The sequence below is a fragment of the Penicillium citrinum genome (genome assembly GCF_028827155.1).
Source record: "Penicillium citrinum strain IBT 23319 chromosome Unknown utg000006l:1.0-3011923.0:1.0-3012962.0, whole genome shotgun sequence".
Lineage (NCBI taxonomy): Eukaryota > Fungi > Ascomycota > Eurotiomycetes > Eurotiales > Aspergillaceae > Penicillium > Penicillium citrinum.
In genome coordinates this window covers 744,678-763,155 of record NW_026622691.1, presented here as the reverse complement: position 1 = coordinate 763,155, position 18,478 = coordinate 744,678, and the positions used below count along the sequence as shown (strand labels likewise).

Here is an 18,478-nt window from a genome sequence, read left to right as displayed (position 1 = left end):
ACTTCCAGTTGTAGCACTGGAGCCAGCGTGAACCTATGGCAGTGACCTAAAATGCATCTCCAGACAGGCTGCAATGTCTAGCCAAGTCGAAAAAAACGAACTATAATCTACGAACATGGAAACATTCTAAATCCTCATGCCATCCTCGAATCAAACCAACCAACAATGGCAGCGAATGGAAATGTCTAAGTCATGTCATAAGAGTCGATTTGCATCCTTCTAAGATACACAATCAAATTCCATTTTTTGGATTGTCACAAAAAAAGAGATAAAAACGACCCCAGCCGCTCGGATACCTCCCTAAAGGAGTATTCTTTTTTTAAAATGTAGTCCAAGGGCAAACTCCCATCTCAGTCCCTCACAAAAAAAATGCAATGCACCTTCTTAGGCCTTGACGGCGTACTTCCGCTGGGGGAAGTGGATGGCGCGCTTGCGCTGGCGCTCGGTGGTGCGGGTAGCCTCGTGCTTGGTGAGACGACGGCGCAGCTCACGGGTGAGCTTGGGGCGGAGGTCGAGGGGCAGGTACTTCTTGTTCTTGTAGAACAGACGCAGCTGAGCGCGCTGGTTGGCGTTGATGACGGTCAGAACGCGGGCGATGGACTTGCGGACATCGTGGCTGTGAGCGAGATGTTAGTATATCAGTGTTGTCTGGGTTGAATGTGTGTATGTGTAGATTGAATTATGGGGAGTAGATTTTCGAGGGGTGGAGATTTGCGAGTCCGAGAGTTGCGGATGAGTTTATGTGCATATGCGTGGTTTCTGATCCTTTTTTTTGTGCACGGGTATCCTGGCGTTTTTGCCTTTGCGTTGGTGTGGTTGAATTTTTTTTTTTCTGGTCGTGGTTCCCGCCCATCGCACATTCGCACAACTCACGCAGCCCCGGGTCTCTCGCTCTTCACCTCCCCCCTTCAAAATCGAGTGTATAGTGATGGGAATTCATCGGGATCGAATACGCACATGCGCATAGTCTTGGCTGAGGCACCGTTGGCGATCTTCTGGACACGAAGCTGGTTAAGCTCGGTCTTCAACTCCTCGAGCTGCTGGGAGAGCTCCTCCTTGTTCTTGCCCCAGAGCTGACCAGCCTTGACCTTGGACGACTAAAAAATGGAATCAATCAGTTGGGAACAATTCCATTATCTCGAAATGGGCGAACATACCATCGTGGCGGCTTTGTTGTATGTGCTGGTTGTCGGCGTTGAGAATTGCAGATGGTCCGGTCAAATTGTGGTTGTGGGACTAGGGCTAAGCGAGTGGCCGCACTAATCGTGACTAAGCGCACGTGACTATGGGCGGTGAACATACGCCAAGACCTGATTCCAGATCCGGCTAGCTCCACCGACAGTTGGACGTCTGGGGTCAAACCAGCGACTGTTTCGGCATTTGCTGTCCACCTCTGTTCACATTTGTACTTCAATATCATGTCGTCCACTAGCTCCGGATGGGCGCAGCTGCGACAACAGGCTCGCTCGCTTGAAACTCAAGTATGTTGATCTTGAATTACTGACTCCTTTGGCCATCATTGCATGTTTCAATCTTCCGTCGAACAAGTACTGACAACTCCGAATAGACACAGAACCTCTTCCACACTTATGCGCAATTTGCCTCTCTCAACAAGCCTCCTCCAAACCCAACGGAAGAAGAATTACGACTTGAATCACAGCTGAAAGATCTCCTCGAACAGGTATGCTGTCAATCATCTCCTCTCTCCTCCCCGCCCATAGTATAACACGACGGGAAAGGATACTAACATTCTTTCTTCAGCGTGAATCTCTCATCTCTCAACTATCCCGCCTCCTCGACTCCGAAGCAACCCTCACATCCTCAGCTCTAAAACAAAATAATCTTTCCCGCCACCGCGAGATCTTACAAGATCATCGCCGCGAACTCCGCCGCCTCTCAACCGCCATCGCCGACTCCCGCAGTCGCGCCAATCTCCTCTCAAATGTCCGCTCCGACATCGACGCTTATCGTGCCGCGAATCCCAGCGCTGAGGAGGCAGATTATATGCTGGAGGAACGGGCTAGAGTGGAAAATAGTCACGGCATGATTGACGGTGTCCTCAGCCAGGCTTACTCTATCAACGAGAGTTTCGGGCTCCAGGGTGAAACCCTCGCTAGTATTAATCGGCGTATTGTCGGTGCTGCGGGCCAGGTGCCTGGTATGAACTACTTGATTGGCAAAATTGGGACGAAAAAGAGGCGCGACGCTATTATTCTTGGATGCTTTATTGGATTTTGCTTCCTGATGCTCCTTTATTTCCGGTAGATGGCTGGGCCTCTTCCTATTAATTATGGGGTGGTGTTTCTTTTCGTCTGGACTATCCTTCAGATTCCTTTTCTTGCCATTTTTTTGCACTCGCCCGTTGCAGCCAGCGACCGTTGTCTTCGAAGTTCTTGATTCTTTTTGATTTATCGGCGTTCCTGGGTGGACCATGTTTATTGAGACCTGTCAATGCTTCTGCTGACAGAAATGACGATAATTTTCTTTTTTTCTGCACATCTGGCCTATGATGGCGTCTATGTTATATTATACATTCTCTATTATATGTACAAATGCAAATGCAACTGGAGAGCAGAGACGTCATCGCAGCATATATCATCCACCATATGTCTTTCATCTAGCGACGAACTTTCTCAGCCTCAAGACTAGCCTTTTTCTCCGTAATCAACTTCTGCAGACCGTTGTTGAGAGTCTCTAACTCCTCAGGTTCGGCAGGACCACTTCCAGCCCAACGAATCCGACAAGCATCATCAACCAAATAAACGTATCCAACCTTGGAATTCATCATACCAACAGCTTCCTTGAGGAGTTCCGAAAATCCCTTCTGCACAAGGAAATATCTTGAATGCTGCGACTCAGGCAACTTCTGTCGCATGCGCCACATAAATCGCTTCACAAGCCAAGCCTTCATACGATTCTCTTCCAAATTGATATCAACCCGCTGCACCAACGACCCGCCATTCTCAAGAACATCCGCCAATTTCGGATTCAGAGGTGCACCCGTGAAAGTATTGACTTGGCCCTCGGCCCAGACACTCGAGAAGAGGTTCACGACGCTAATCTTGCCCTCCAAAATCGGGGTGGTGTCTTGCGGGTCCTTTGGAGAAGCGAGAGTCACGCCGTGAATATTGGGGAAATACAAGGCTTTATCGGCACGAAATAGACGTGGATTCGACTTGAATGTCTTTCCCTCTTGAAAGCGAAGATTCGACCATTCGCGGAAATAGGGCTTTGCGACTTGCCTCGTCCTGTTAAAAATTCCCCCCAAAACTCATTAGTGAAAAGGGCATTAATTCTAGAGAAATTTATCTCGCACGTACAGTTCTTTTCTTCGCTTGATGTGTCGGTCATAGTCTACGAAGTCGTCTCGACGCTGACGAATAGAGCGGTGGTCGACTCCCGTGTTCTCACCTGCCTCTGGCGGCGCGGCAGTACCAATTGGACGGTCCAGTGTTGGAGGTGTGAAATCCTCGTCGCCTGGTTGAGCGGTTCGTTTCAGAGTTGGGTTTGATTCGAATTGAACAGGACGACGGACTGGTGGACCGGAGCTGGGGGCTGCATCCTTCGGTTTTTGGGCGTTCTTTGTCGCATAGGTGCGGAGAGAGGGAATTGCGCGAAGATGGGAGAGTGTGGCAGTGGTGCGGAATTGACAGCTTAGACAGCGACTGGTCTGGAGAAGAGGTATCTCCGATGTTAGAGAGGCGGGAATGGAATGTTTCCACATTTTGAGCGAAGGTTGTAATGTGTTGATTCAACTTGGAAGTTGATTGATTGCGGCGAATTGAAGCCGGAGCTGCGGACAGATCACATGATATCTGCTGCATAGGATTCTACAATCCTTGTCTAGTTTATTTTTGCTTTTTCGGGAACATGTCGATCATATTGCCTACTAGCGAGATTGATTTATCCAAATAGAAATACTTGGTGTCATACAGTCCAGTCTTGGGATATTCACGGTTGTCTTACACTTGAAATTAATCTAGAATATGTTCCGACTTATTTGAAGCGTACTTGCATATATATGTCTTTTTTCGTCCGATCTCCAATCTGGTTAGTCAAAAAAAAAATATTGAACCCGCACAGCAATGTCTTCAAATCACTCAAAATGATACATTTTACAAATATGATAGTACTCTTAAAGTATCAATCGATAAAAGTAGATTTATAGTATATGATGCAACAATTGATGACCAAAAAGGTTAAATGGATCCCGTGACTCGGCGACACTTTCGCGCGCCGCCTTCGCATGTCGAGTTTCACTCCAGGTTGATCGTGTCTGCAATTGTACCACCCATGCCCTACGTGATATAGGTTAAATATATCACATCCTTTATATGTTCTCTCCAGGCAAGGATGGTTGCCTCTGGAAGTCCATGGGTGAGCTCCCAGAGAACCCTGAAAAGTAGGTAGGAGCCATGGGACGATCAGGCATAATGAGTAAGAGCAGTTTCTTTGCTGCTCTCGAACATTTAGATGACTCCGATGACGATCAGAATGATGAGGCTCTTTCCTTCCAGAAAATCCTCGCGGCCTCTCGTCCTTCAATAAATATTTTACATGAGACTGCCAAGGCTGCACCATCTATTCCCGAACCGCCTTCCTTGATACGAGCAAACACTGAACCTCAGCTTGCCTCGAGGAAAGACTCAAGGAAACTTGAAGAAAAGCGAGTTGATGAAAGGATATCCCATGTTGAGCCTAAAGTGAGAACAGTCCAGCGGTCCAACACGACAGGTACTATGCCCGGTGTCGCGAGCAAAGGCTCCTCCAAGAGGAAGGCTGATGTTCTCAAAACCATACCAGAGGCGCAGAAGATATTCAAGGGCCTCGTATTTTGTACGTCGGATAAAGAACCTCTTTCGAGCCAGGATAGTCATTAATATCGGTTTTAGTCTTCGTTCCGAACGATGATATTGCCCCCGCTCGAAGACTTCGTATTCAGCGTTCCCGGGAATACGGTGCGCAGTGGACTCGGCAATGGGGAAATCACATCACTCATGTCATTGTCGAGAAAAAGCTCAAGTACCAGGATCTAATGGACTATCTTAAACTTGAGTGCTTTCCCGTTCGTGAGCTCTCCTAAGTATCGTCTTGGCACCGCTAACATCATAGTAGGCGGATATTGCCTTTGTGAATGAAGATTATCCCCCGGAGTGCATTAGGTTCCACTCAATATTAGATACGACATACCTCAGGTTTAGAATTGATGGAGCTGCTGTGTCTACTGCACAGGGGATACCGATGATTTCCACAGTCGAGCAAAAAATTCCCGATTCATTACCATTAAAACCATCCAGGCGGGAAATGCAGTTGTCACCAGGCAGATCTCGAGTCTCATCTGAAGAAGTCCGTTTCGCCGAAACTCCAATGCTGGAATCCGTGGAAACCGCCGAGATTGTCGAAAAAGAGCCATCGAATAATTTAGACATCGAATCAGTATCCCGTGAAAGGGACGCACTGGATGATATAATTGATGAAAGCAAAGCTACAAGCCATTTGGTGAGCAGGAACTATGAACTTGGAATTGGTACTGCAGTGATTCCTAACTTTGACATTAGCCACTTGACTCTGATGACGAGTCTACAGCCGGGTTATCTGATGATGAATCTGACCCGTCGGAATTCAGACCAGCCAAGAAGAAAGCACGAAATGCACCGACCAGCGAAAGCAGAACTGGTGATTCCTGGACACGAAGTTTTGCTTGCATGCAAAAATTCAATTCCAATGCTCGAGACAATCCGAATGTAAGAACGATCGAGGTTTTGCAAGAGATGTTAGACTATTATACGCGAAACGCCGATCAATGGCGGACGATAGCTTATCGCAAGGCCATCAATACTCTTCGCAGACAAAAGCACAAGATTAATACCCGTCAAGAAGCCCTTGCTCTCCCCTGTATCGGATCACGATTGGCAGAGAAGATCGAGGAAATTGTGTGCACCAATCACCTTCGACGGCTTGACTATACCAGTTCTTCCCCGGAAGACCTTCTGGTCCAAAAATTTTTGGGTGTCTACGGCGCTGGGCTTGTGCAAGCTGCTCGATGGGTAGCGCAAGGCTATGCATCACTAGAAGACCTTCGTAATAGAGCACCTCTCACTACCACCCAGCGGATTGGAGTGGAGCACTACGATGACTTTGCACAACGCATCCCACGCAAGGAGGTCGAGGCCCACGGGGCGATCGTTCGACGTGAGATCCAGAAAGCAGACAAAGACATGCAGGTGATCATCTCGGGTTCTTACCGCCGGGGGGCACGGGATTCGGGAGACATTGATGTGCTTATCACCAAGCCGGGTGCAGTGCTAGATCAGATTCGGTACGTGGTAATGAATGTGGTGGTGCCGCAATTGTTTGAGCAGGGATTTTTGCAAGTTGGACTGGCTACGAGCCACCGTGATAAAGATGGTTCAAAGTGGCATGGGGCTTCTTGTCTACCTGGGAGTACGGTCTGGCGACGAATCGACCTGCTTTTTGTTCCTGGAGCCGAGATAGGAGCGGCTCTTATATATTTTACGGGAAATGATATCTTTAACCGGAGCATGCGGTTACTGGCACGAAAGAGGAACATGTGTCTGAATCAGCGAGGGTTATTTGGGGATGTTCTTCGAAACGGTCAAAACAAGACCAATCCAGGTCGATTGCTCGAGGCTGGTGATGAACGGCGAATATTCGCATTGCTGGGGGTACCGTGGCGAAGGCCGGAGGAGCGAATTTGCTAAGCATAGCCATCAACATTTATATATCATCATGAAATTAATCTTTTGCTGCTCTCGAGTAATTTTGTAATATCAAAATCTAGAATATGTAGAGAGTTGGAGAGTTAACCAAGTGTGACTTTGGAATGCACAGGGTGACGCTGAAAAGGCCCAAAGTCAAATGAGAACAAAAAGCTGCATATTTCGCGGACGTTGCCGGTCAGACTTTTTCCCTTCATCTCCTCCTACTCCATCATCCATCTCCATCTCGCTTGCACCCTCTCCAACATCATCCTTCTCATCATCATTTACACTCTTCATCATCATCATCCTCTCTTCCATTTTATACTCCATCACCGCCTTCTCTCATCACCGCCTTTACTCCCCCTCATCACCGCCTTTCGTGCGGTGAAGCTTTCTTCTTCGCGACTTTCCGCACCGCCCAGACCGCCTCCTACTGCCCCCCCCCAGTTTTGCCGCTCATCTTGCGATTCTTGGGATCGAATATTGTTGATCGTCTTGTCTTGGGGGACTCTTCAAAACCCTCTGTCGTGGTGCCGTTCGGCCACATTGGTCTTTGGGCCTTCCCTCTACCTCCTCACCCCCCTTCGTCCACCTTCACCGGACTCGAATTTTCTTCTCGCGCCTTGGACCGCGTGTGTTGTGGACAAAACACGATTTGTCCCTCGAAATAACGACTTGGACTGTTCGGACGCATTTTAGGAGACTTGATCTTGTCTACCTCAGAAAGCCTCGAGATCGACGCGTTAAATTCTTTCAGCTCCTTTCAATCTTGTGTCATACCCCCCCTCCTTGGTCATTCCCGCCCATACCATCCACCAAACACAATGGGACGCAAACCAAACCAACTCATCCTTGAGTTCTTCGTTAGAGGCCCCAAGCTGGAAGACTCTAGTAATCGTTACCAGCATACCTGCAAGGCCTGTGGCGAGAAGTTTCCCAAGGGTCGAATTGATAGTTTGACGAATCACCTGGTAAAGAAATGCCAGGCTATCCCTCTACGGGACCGCCAGCGCGTACTTCTGCGACTTCATGAACTTCCGGATCTCACTGAAGGTGATGCGAATAAGGACCCGAATGCCCCTGGCGGTAAAGGGAAGTCGGGAGATGGATCGTTCAATCGGCCCAATTTCGACGGTCTGAATGTGTTGGCCGAGGCTTCTCGTCAGGTTGGTGCATCGGATACCACCAAGCGTGGACCTCAATACACTCAGTCTGTGACCGTTGGTGGCAAGACGGTGGTAGTCGATCCAGCTCTGGAGGCCGACTTTCAGGGCTCAGCCTCTCAGCAAGGTGATATCAAGCAAGAAGAACCAGGTAAGTAGAAGTGATTTCAGTTCTGACACAGAGTATAAGACCACCAGTCAAGTTCGCGACTGTTAACGCAAATCAATTCATAGGAACTTCTCAGCCCTCAGGGACTCCCACGATTCCTGCTTTGCCTAGCCATACCTCGGACCATCCGACCTCGATGTCTCCACCACTCGATCATTCTCTCACTCCGGAATCAACATCTAATGCGCGTCAGTCGCAGCTTTCTCTGATTGCTGCCTCTGCCAACGAGATGGTACCGCAAGGATTGACAATGGATCCAGATGGCCTGGGCCCTGATGGTCTCAAGCTTAACCAGTGGAACCAGCAATTATCGACACAGGAACAACTTCTGTTTGACAGCCTTCAAGAGCATGACCCTTCATTGACTGCAGCTACCCAGCGAGCTGCCTCATACCCGCGCCCAATTGCAATGAACCCGAACACGCAGGCCAAGGGATTTGTCAATGAGTTTGGTAATTCTACGAAGCCGACCAAGCCTAAGGTGCGCGGCCGCTTCAGTGCTGAGCGACGGAAGGAGGTTCAGGAAGTGCGCAAACGAGGCGCATGTATCCGTTGCCGTATGCTCAAGAAACCTGTAAGATACATCTGAACTCTCGCACCGGATTAACCAGACGATTTTCTAATATAATTTTCAGTGCTCCGGCGATACTCCCTGCACAACCTGTGCTAGCGTGGAAAGTGCTCGTCTTTGGAAGCATCCTTGCATTCGAACTCGTCTTTCAGAGGAATTTGAACTTTATAACGCCAGTGAGTTATTGCCGCCATGTCAGATGTACTATATGCAGAGACTAACCGCGTTATCTAGACCTGCATGCTACTCTTGCCTATCATGATACTAGTGCTATCAGGAATCAGATTAAGTTTGAGCATTATGCTGGCCGCATTGAAGTGACGCACTTTGAAGAGACCATGATCTATGTTACTTTGAGCGGAATGCAAGGCCATCGTGCATCAGTATCTGCACTTGACCCTCAACTTCAAGGGCTAGGCGACGATCAATTCTCGGGACCTCCACAGGAACTTTACATCCTTGATAGTGATGCCGATGATGTTCCCAGCAAGCTCGAGATCTACGTCAAGAAGACTGGGCAATTCTTCATTGAGCGGGAACCATCTCTCTTTGTTAAGTCGACTCTTCTGCTGGCTTCGGAGTTGGGTCAATCTAAGAAGGTAAGCTGCACTCCGAGGACACGCGCAAAATGTATCACTTGTTTACTTGAACCTTCTAGGATACTCTGCTCGAGCGTGCCGTGGAGTTATGGGTCGCCACCCATATTCTGGTGGACACTGAGCTCGCCTGGAAAACCTACTACAACCCTACTCTCCCTCCCACCTCCATGCACTCTCTCTCCCAGCCATCTGACGAGGGTCGTCTTCCCATCGAGGAAGTGACAGATCCCGAATCTCACGCTCTGCTCTGCAGTCAGCTTCGCGCCGGCATGGAGAAGCGTGCCATGCAACTGAGCAAATCTGTGATCAATGACCTGGAGCGTCGATTGCTCCAGCGACAGAAGACCGGCTGGTTCGAGACTTTCCTAGTCTCTATCATTCTGCTCAACTGTGTCGAGCGTACTTGCTGGCTCTTCCGGTCATGGGATAATGAGAACTTTGTCCAACGCGTAAGTGATGCCATTCTTCACAATGTCAACCTCACACGATTTCGCTAAACAAAACATCCTACAGTGGCCCCTCGACAAGCGCCCGCCGTACTACTATAACCAGTCCGAGCGCTTTGCCGATATCCTGCACATGCTCCTCCGCATGCGCAGCTTACCTCCTAAGACAAACGTCCGTCCAGACGGCACGCTTAAGGCCGCTGACGGAAGCGACGAGAATGCCCTGCGTTGGTTCGACATGATTCAGATTTCCCGTAAGCCATTCATCTTACTTCTTCTAGTAGCTCATGATACTGACTTATTCCAGCCTTCTACCTCGAAGAGCGTGTCCACGCAGTCTTCGACCCCACAGACTCACGCTCTTTAGATCTCCGCCACTGCGCTAGTCTCCTCCAACCATCTAACGCGTAGATTGACTGGCCATTCCCTCGAATCTCACTAACCACAAATCATGAAGTTGAAATCTTATCAAATCGGCAAACAAAAAAAAAACAGAATTAAAAAGAGAAAAGAGAGTGATGCATGTGGATGAACGAGGTGACGCTTTTTGCTGTGTCTTTTTCTCTCTCGCGGCCATCGTCTTTCAAGGGTGTTGGGGCTGTTCTTTGCTGGATCCTCGGACTTTTTTATTTTTCTCAAATCATTATTTGATATCGCTTAGTCTTGATATCTCTTATAGGCCTCGCTTCATAATAATACCGTTAAAGACTAATTGATTGCGCAGAATGTGTTTGTAGGTGGGTCGTAAGAAAGTACAATAACAATCCCCAGAAAACCGAACCGCTTTGATATCTTGGTCTCATCCCCTTGAACTTGAACATAATTCACTTAATTCTCTTCGCTACTGCCCTCAGCCATATACCCCGACCTAACACGTCCAAATCGATGTCTCGGCGAAGCCCTTCGACTACCAGGACCCACAGAAGATCCCGCCCCAAGTACACCACTCTCACTATTCCGTGTAGACTGCAACAAAACATATTGCAAATCGGAGCTATAATCAAGCCAACTGCGATAAATAGCACTAAAAGCGTCATCTGCGTCAGCGGCCACCATGCCCATCTAAAGGATTATGGGAGTGACAAGGAAAGGTGGGGGATACAAATTCCATAATCGCGGTCTGAGATGAATATCTGATGCCACGGCTCGAATTAAACCGATGCTAGGCGTTGCGTCACGATTTCCGTGTTGAGACCAGAGGTCTTGGAGGGTTTGGTAGAAGGGGGAACTTGGGACTATGGGGAGGCCTGGGGAAGTTGTTAGGGTGTATTCATCGTTGTTTATTTCGTAAACGAGGAGACAGAGGGAGAGGGTTGGGTCGCTGCTTCGAGGTTGTCTCTGGTGGTAAAAATTAGTGGGAACTCTGTGGGATGTCATGTTTTATTTGGGATTGCTGTTTTACATCTGTGCTTGATGCTCTGGCCATTATGTAGTGTTTTTGATTGTATTGAGGTGAGGTGGTTGAGGAGAGAAGATGGGATGGATGGAGGAGGAGAGGGAAATGCTGTCTTGGAGTACTCGACTTAGTACCAAATTAGAAAAATATCGGAATTGATCTGGTTCATATGGATGGAAGGAATATGTCTAGACTATGAATGTTATTATAAAAGCCATAACTTCGATTATTTGTCAACTAGATATTATGTCTTATACTCCATGCTGGAGTAACCATGGACGTTTTGCCTCTTATAGGCCGTGGACAGCTGCACACAGCTTTGCGCTAACTTAATGTTTTTTGGGGTCAGGCTCCGAAACGTAATGTGATGCATACATTGATATTTGAAACCGAAGTAGGAGGTTGATTGGACGTCATATTATCCAGTGAGATGTACATGGTTAGATCTTGTAATATCAGCTACTGCATACTATGTAGTATAGGGCTGGTCTGAAAATTGAAACCCATCGAAATGGAACTAGAAGCAGTCAATCCCTTAAGAGAACCATTTTGACACCGTCATATATGATGATAGACTGGCTCTTATCGGTGAAAAGTAAAGCTGACAGCAAATCCAGGGCATTCGATGTATTCCAGTATCGTAGAAAAATATGTAGTCCACTACATATGTCGGGTCATTTCTTCAAAAGTGGAAATTTGGTAAAAGATCATGGGCAATAATCCTCGAGAAATAATTTTGTATAATATTCTTGAAAGATAGATTTATTCATAAATACAGAACAAAACTGGGGCTATTACAACAAGCAATCGCCAGAACAACTTGCAAACTGACGTACATAAAACAAACAGCTGTAGATCCCAGAGATAGAAGGATATCAAACGGAAGAAAAAAAAAACAAACAAACAAGATAGAAAACAAAGCAAAGAATACAAACAGCAAGTTAATATGAGCCCCCCCTCCCGAATTGTCTTCCATGCCCTTACCCAGACGCAGATTGCCCGCGCCAGCTAACTGGCGCCCTCGAAGCTGCGCCAGACTTCGCGAAGTTTGCGCCTAACGCCTCCTTGGCGAGTATTCTCTGCCTTGAGAGTGGCAAGAGATTCCTCCAGATATGCTAATCTCTGCATCGGGTATTCCAGCTGTGCCCGCTGGTAACCTACCACCTAGCTTACAGGCGAGAGCTCTGAGCCCTGACTCGCTAGGATGTTCTCGCGTAGGTTAATGCGTCGAAGGGCGAGCGACTCCCGCTGTTCTTCATTTCCAGCCGTGGACTGGAACTCAGGTTCCACGTCTGTATTGGCGTACCGAGCATAAGTGTTGTATGTGATGCCCCCAGCTTGATTATCTCTGCTACTGGAGAATTTGTAGGCCCTTTTGGTTGGTCTGGACATGCCTATTGTGAGCAGTGCCCGGCATGGCTATAGACCACCAGACTCCTTGGTCGGCAGCAGTATCGGGGCCTGCGTGTCTCGGGACTTCACAGCCCCTCAAGGCCTTGTGTACTGTTTTTGATTAGTGTTTATACTGAGTTATGATTGGAATTGCAGCGTACCGGTCCTCCCGGCTACCCGGACATGGTTGCCCTCAGGAGGAGAAAGCGAGGAGGAAGAGAAAGAAGCGAAGAATGGCGAAGAAAAAAGAAAGAAAAACTTGCGGAGGTTACCGCTTGGATGATATTACTTTCTTCTAGAGAAGAGAAAGTTGTGGATGGGGAAGGTTGGAAGTAGAAGAGAAAAGAAGGAAGACTATTCAAGCCAATCCAGCGGACCTTCCAACTCAGCCAGACTGTCTATCTTAGTAATAAAGTAGTCAAATCTCATAAAATTGATATAGAAGACAGATACATAATTTGTTGAATAAAGTACTAAAAACAAGGCGTGAAAGCATACTCGACATTTCTGTCCTAGGCGTCGACTATCTGGGCTTGATAGACATCACTATCCAAACAGAATTTGGGTATTATGAAAATCTTCTGATAAATATGACCTTGAACTACAGACCGGTATGAGCAAATAAAGATTGAAATCTTTTTATAACCAACGAAATATGAGATTGCACCTGCTGGGCAGCATGACAACGCAAATTTTTTATATCATCCCCTGAGAAGAAAAATTAGGCTATTTACACCAGACAATTGACAGAATAAATCACAAAGTGAATTACACAAAATACTCGGCCGTAGATGCAATATATGAGAAATTATGGAAAAAGAAAAACAAAAGAAAACAAACTGCTAATTAATACATATGAACGCCTTATTTGAATACCATCATCCCCACGCAGTCCTCCCCAGCCAGCTCACTGGCTCCCCCGAAGCTGCGCCAGGCTTCGAGAAGTCTGGGCGCTCCCTTGACGAGCAACCTCCGCCCTGCCTGATAATGGTTAGAGATTCCTCTAGGACGGCCAATCTCTGGCCCTGGCGCGCCAACTGTGCCGGCTGGTAGTCAATGACCTGGCTCTGCTGAGCCACTTGGGCATTGATCCGCAAGAGCTCCGAACCATGCCTCAAGAGGATATTCTCAAGATGGTGGATGCGTTGGAGGGCAGAGGCGAGGGAGTTCTCTTGCGGTTCTGGAGTTCCAGCTTGGGACTGGAACCCAGATTCGACGCCCGGACTGGCGTAATTGGGGCGAGCGTTGTAGGCATCGTTGGCTCGGCGTTCTCTGGTGGCAGTTCCCCCATACTCGTGGGAATGTGCGACGTGGTTGTCGCGGCTGGCCAATTGGTTATGAGCAACCGATGTATAGACAGCAGGGCCTGGGCCTGAGTGTCTCGGGACTTCCCAGTCTCTCATGCCCGACGAGTACTGTTCTCAATTAATATCTGGCTTAGATTAACAATTGGGATTGTAGCTTACTGGCTCCCGAGGATTATTCGGACAGGGGAGGATACGACATTGTCTTCTCTAGAAGAAAGAGAGCTGGAAAGAGAAGCGAATAATAAAGAGAAGAAGAAGAACAGGAAGAAGAAGGAACGAATCATACTCGACCGAATCCAGCGAGCCTTCCAAATTAGTCAATACTCCCTTATATGTATCTCAATACCAGTAATGTAATAAGTTACCGTCAAAATAGTCAAATATAGTAGAAAAAGTAGTAGACCATTACCATTGTAATTCATAATCTTAACACTGTACAAGTCCATATAAAAAATAATCGGACGGAAAGGTACATCAACACAACTCAATCCAACTATGACTTACTAAATATACCAAAATCATGGAGACCCAGCACTAGCACTCATCTCCTGATGACCCTGCGTCTGCTCCAGAACAACAGCATAAAATTTCCCTTCTTCAGATGTATCATGGTACGGACCCGCCGAGCGAACAGACCTAGAATACTCCCATTAGCCAACACTCCAACCCCCCCCCTCCAAGATATAGGACAATCCAGTCCAGTCCAATGTTGGAGACAAAAAAAGACTCACCACCCCTTGTATTTAGGTTGATTAAAAATCTCCGTAAAAGCCTTAACAATACGAAGAGGTAATTCCAGTAAATCAGGAAGGACAGGACCATCGCCACAGATCGGTAACCCAAGTTTGTTTACGGGGAGATAGGCGATTTCTGCGGTATTTGCGGGATTGCGCGCTTCTTGGAAGATTAAAAGGCGACGCGCTGGTTGGGTTGGTTTGTTGGATGCCATTATGATGCTGGATTTTGGGTGGATTGATCGGGTTGAGTCTAGTGATGTGTCCATGTGTGATGTGATGTGATGGTGGGGGGGGGGTGTGTTGTGTGTTTATTGAGTGATGGTGATGTTTATGGTGGTGATTAGGTATTGTAAATAGCGGGGTATTGTTGCTCTGTTGGTGTGTATGTGTTAGATGGTATTGCGATTGCTTTTTTTTTTTTTGAGATGTGGTGATTGGCGCACTTTGATTCAACTTTTTGATGTTGGTGGGATGATTTTCGCGACGCGATTTGGGGGAGGCGCGTCGCGGGGTAAAAAGGGGTTGGTTTGCTGTGGTGGTGGAAGTGTCACTGTGGAATGTGGATGGGGTGATGAGAATCAATGTAAAAGATTGACTGAGACTTCGATCTTGCAGGTAGTCTCTGAATGTTGCAGTTGATTGCAGTGAATTGCGAAGTGGTAAAGTTGAGGTTGGGATAGTCTTTCGCATGTGGGGGGATCGGGTGATGTGCTGATTTGATGAAATGTGGACATCTGGGGTAGATGCAGGGGGACAAAGTACATAGGAATGTGAATACGTCAACTTGTAGATATGGATATAGATGTATAAATATAGCAGATCAGAGACATTAGACCATGGATCAACCATGTCTGGAAGTATATCAAGGGAAAAGAAAAGAGAATATTGGGTATCACAGAAGAAGGAAAGGTCGGACAGAAATCCAACAATATACAGGACGAAGTCAGGGCCATACAAGGCGAGACCAAAAGAAGACAAAAACAAGGAGCAAAGTATAAAGAAACAAAAAAGAATAGAGTCGACGCTGAGTCGCGTTGATATCAAGTATCAAGCTCTCCATCTAACACTCGTCTCGCCGCATCTAATCGTCGTCGAAGTAGCCGCGCCGACTTGAGATCTGGATCTGGAGAGGTGGTAATAGTCTGAAGATCCATACAGACATTCCCAAGGCTCTGGAACAGTCGCTCCAACATCTGGGTATCATCATCATTAATACCACCGGAAGTTGGAGTTGCCGAGCCCGGGTGTGGACTGGAAGCCGAAGCCGCGCGCACAGTAGAAACAAGCGATGAGACGAGAGCGGTGGGAGTTGCTGAACCAGTCGTAGCAGATGAAGAACGACCATTGGCATCGACGAAATGGTCTTCGACTGGGGTTGCATCTCCATCTCCGTCACTGTCTCGATCTCCACCTCGTGGTCCACGAGGGGTCTCAGATCGATCGGTCTCTAGAATCGGTTCTTCTTGGACATGGCGATGGCGTAGTTCTGGTCGCGTTAGATAAGTTCTGTCCAAATAAGCCGAACGATCAATGAACATACCATGATTGAACCGACGATCCCAATACATCATACTATTAACATCATCCTCCTCGTCAGGAGCCTCCCCCTCGGTGGCAGTAGCAAAAGTAGCCACCGTCGAATTAGACATATTACTATTAGTCCGCGAGTGTTGCACCGGTCTATACGGCCGAGTTGTCGCGGTAGACTCATGAGAAACATTGCTTGCACGACGAACTTGACGAGAGTAATTGCCCAATGCACTATGAAGAATGAAATGCTCATAGTCAAAGGCATCCTCCCGCTCTTCATGTGGCACTCCCTCGCCATTCTGGCCGTACTCATATTGACTCTCCAAATCTTCATCCAATGGTTCACGGAGAATTTCGTCCAGAGCTTCTCGGTCGATTTCGCCGTCATAATCGCCCTCCTCGGCATCTTCATACATGCTGTGCGCCGTGGATAGGTTTCGATCGTGGTCATCGCGTTGGTCCTGCCACTCAGAACTAGCTCTCTTGGATTGATTCTCTCCTTCTGTTTCCCGCGTAGGGTTGAGATGATTTTCCTTGGCGATATTGTTCTGGCTGTGGGGACGAGAGTCACGCGTGTACTCGGCACTACCATCCCGTCTCGCATCGGATCCTTGACTACTCGAGCCATCACGGATCTCCAGCCCATTCTGATACCATGGATCTGCGGCCGTGAGTGGACTGGGTGTACGAAGACTCTGCAGACTTCGTCGGCGCAGGTTATCTTCCTGATTTCGGACCTTGAGTGAGGAGATCTTGATATGAAGACCCTTCATCTGATACTGGAGATCGCGAACCTGTAATTGCGACTGAGCACGACTAGGCGGGCCATAGGAACTATAAACGGGGCTGAAATCACCGCCATTCGTAGACTTGGGTTCGTCTTCATTGGAGATTCCTAGTCCCTTTGGTGAGTCTTGGCTACCCTCGTGAGAAATTGAAACTGGCGAGTCACTAGCCACAGGTGATGGTCCTGATTGCGCAGAATGTGGCGACTGTGGAGAGTGTTCTTGAGAATTTGCCTGTGAGCCAGGTCGCGAGTTGTTTTGTGATTTCGACTGCGATTGCGCTTCTAGATGTGGTGGTCTGATCGAAGATATAGATGCGCGATGCGTGAGATATGCTCTCGTCGGTTCGTACTGAAAAGATCGGTCGTCATTGTGGAAACTCGAGCTACTCGAGCCCATCGCACTGACCGAGCGAGAAAGACGTTTCGTATCTGTAGACAAACTCGATTCCGCTGGGAAATTGGTTTCGCTATGCACCCGCGAATGCCGATTCGTTGAATTGTCTTGTGAGGGCAGATACGACTGGCGACGTAGCATTGAGCCACGTCGATCAGTCTTCGAGATAGATCTATATAATCCACCAGCTGGCATTCCCATGGGCGAGGTCGTTCCTGGCGCAGATGGCGACGGCGACGGCGTGAGGCGCACCGATGAACGTGCACGGTTCAGGTTTCCTTCCATGAGCTGAAGAAAATGTCAGCATTCCAGAGATCGATAGTAGAAAGAAGTATATCTTCCAAGGGGTATGTATGTGTGACCTACCGTCAATCTTTTCTTCGCATTATCCAAAATTCTCTCCGCTTCGCTGCTCAGAATGGCGGAAGAGAACTCATCACCAGGTCCCTTGCCCTTTGCAGCCGACGAAATGACATTCTTGACCGGCAAGCCTGCAATCTGTTCTGTAGAACTGCTCTGAGCTTGATCCTGATCTGAGACTGAATCCTCTGGCTTGGACCCTCCATCCCTCGTGCTCGTGTGCGTGCTCCCCGCGCTAACGGTTGAGCTCGAGCTACTCGCGTTATCTTTGGACTCCGTCGCGTCAGTCGGCGTATACTGCTGGTCCTGACCCTGCCCCTGACTCTGGCTCTGGCCAGAGTAGTAAGATGGACCCTGCTCCTCTTCCTCCTCATCAAACCCAGCAGTACGCGCAGGCGACAATTCTTCCCCGATATCCGACAACCTGCGACTGGCGCTCGTGCTCAAATCCTCATGATTCCAGCGCGAAAAACTCTTCTTGCGCGATGAGGACGTGGAGCTCATGTGAGGATCATGGGAATTATAACGGGCATTGAGATTGGACAAATATACGAGTTGTGAGGGTGGAGAGGGTGTTTGGGATTCTCGTTCACTACCGTCGTACGGCAGGATCATGTCCGGGTCTGTTAAGGTGAGAGAGGGCATGCGGACGGTGGCCCGAGGGCGAAACTTGAAAGCGTAAAGGCGTTGAGGCGTGAAATGGGCAGAATCGAGGAAAGCAAAAGAAGAAAAGAAAAAAAAGAAAGGAGCCGTTGAACCAAACGGTCCCTGAAAAAAGCAGACTAACCCTCGGGGGAGTCCCCCCTAATGGCGATCGACAGACGAGCTTACCAAGGGGAACACATGACCTTCATTGCCCTACAGTTTCGCAGTGAGGAGAACTGCATTGCAATTATAGTCTAATA

At 48.1% G+C, this 18,478-nt stretch overlaps 9 protein-coding genes across 9 annotated transcripts; 3 read left to right on the top strand and 6 right to left on the bottom strand.

Moving 5' to 3' along the window:
* Positions 1-384: 384 nt before the first annotated feature.
* N7469_006815 (60S ribosomal protein uL29) lies at positions 385-1,160 on the bottom strand (the record flags this gene model as incomplete). Its single annotated transcript, XM_056645733.1, has 3 exons — positions 385-616; positions 958-1,097; positions 1,158-1,160. The coding sequence occupies 3 exons, from the start codon at positions 1,158-1,160 to the stop codon at positions 385-387; spliced, it is 375 nt and encodes a 124-aa protein (XP_056499174.1).
* Positions 1,161-1,418: 258 nt separating this feature from the next.
* Positions 1,419-2,265, top strand: N7469_006814 (putative vesicle transport v-SNARE protein Gos1; the record flags this gene model as incomplete). Its single annotated transcript, XM_056645732.1, has 3 exons — positions 1,419-1,481; positions 1,568-1,681; positions 1,762-2,265. The coding sequence occupies 3 exons, from the start codon at positions 1,419-1,421 to the stop codon at positions 2,263-2,265; spliced, it is 681 nt and encodes a 226-aa protein (XP_056499173.1).
* Positions 2,266-2,617: 352 nt separating this feature from the next.
* N7469_006813 (mitochondrial ATPase complex subunit ATP10) lies at positions 2,618-3,724 on the bottom strand (the record flags this gene model as incomplete). Its single annotated transcript, XM_056645731.1, has 2 exons — positions 2,618-3,248; positions 3,321-3,724. The coding sequence occupies 2 exons, from the start codon at positions 3,722-3,724 to the stop codon at positions 2,618-2,620; spliced, it is 1,035 nt and encodes a 344-aa protein (XP_056499172.1).
* A 610-nt stretch (positions 3,725-4,334) lies between these two features.
* Positions 4,335-6,722, top strand: N7469_006812 (DNA-directed DNA polymerase IV; the record flags this gene model as incomplete). The annotated part of the gene is made up of 5 exons (XM_056645730.1): positions 4,335-4,402; positions 4,448-4,836; positions 4,893-5,065; positions 5,116-5,499; positions 5,559-6,722. The coding sequence occupies 5 exons, from the start codon at positions 4,335-4,337 to the stop codon at positions 6,720-6,722; spliced, it is 2,178 nt and encodes a 725-aa protein (XP_056499171.1).
* Positions 6,723-7,546: 824 nt separating this feature from the next.
* On the top strand, positions 7,547-10,081 carry N7469_006811 (uncharacterized protein; the record flags this gene model as incomplete). Its single annotated transcript, XM_056645729.1, has 7 exons — positions 7,547-8,036; positions 8,120-8,628; positions 8,690-8,801; positions 8,860-9,224; positions 9,284-9,673; positions 9,738-9,924; positions 9,978-10,081. 7 exons carry the CDS (start codon positions 7,547-7,549, stop codon positions 10,079-10,081), a joined length of 2,157 nt encoding a protein of 718 aa, XP_056499170.1.
* Positions 10,082-12,230: 2,149 nt separating this feature from the next.
* Positions 12,231-12,458, bottom strand: N7469_006810 (uncharacterized protein; the record flags this gene model as incomplete). Its single annotated transcript, XM_056645728.1, has 1 exon — positions 12,231-12,458. One exon carries the CDS (start codon positions 12,456-12,458, stop codon positions 12,231-12,233), a length of 228 nt encoding a protein of 75 aa, XP_056499169.1.
* Positions 12,459-13,336: 878 nt separating this feature from the next.
* Positions 13,337-13,861, bottom strand: N7469_006809 (uncharacterized protein; the record flags this gene model as incomplete). Its single annotated transcript, XM_056645727.1, has 1 exon — positions 13,337-13,861. One exon carries the CDS (start codon positions 13,859-13,861, stop codon positions 13,337-13,339), a length of 525 nt encoding a protein of 174 aa, XP_056499168.1.
* A 422-nt stretch (positions 13,862-14,283) lies between these two features.
* On the bottom strand, positions 14,284-14,714 carry N7469_006808 (uncharacterized protein; the record flags this gene model as incomplete). The annotated part of the gene is made up of 2 exons (XM_056645726.1): positions 14,284-14,401; positions 14,497-14,714. 2 exons carry the CDS (start codon positions 14,712-14,714, stop codon positions 14,284-14,286), a joined length of 336 nt encoding a protein of 111 aa, XP_056499167.1.
* Positions 14,715-15,542: 828 nt separating this feature from the next.
* N7469_006807 (uncharacterized protein) lies at positions 15,543-18,218 on the bottom strand (the record flags this gene model as incomplete). Its single annotated transcript, XM_056645725.1, has 3 exons — positions 15,543-15,988; positions 16,043-17,501; positions 17,580-18,218. 3 exons carry the CDS (start codon positions 18,216-18,218, stop codon positions 15,543-15,545), a joined length of 2,544 nt encoding a protein of 847 aa, XP_056499166.1.
* Positions 18,219-18,478: the final 260 nt, after the last annotated feature.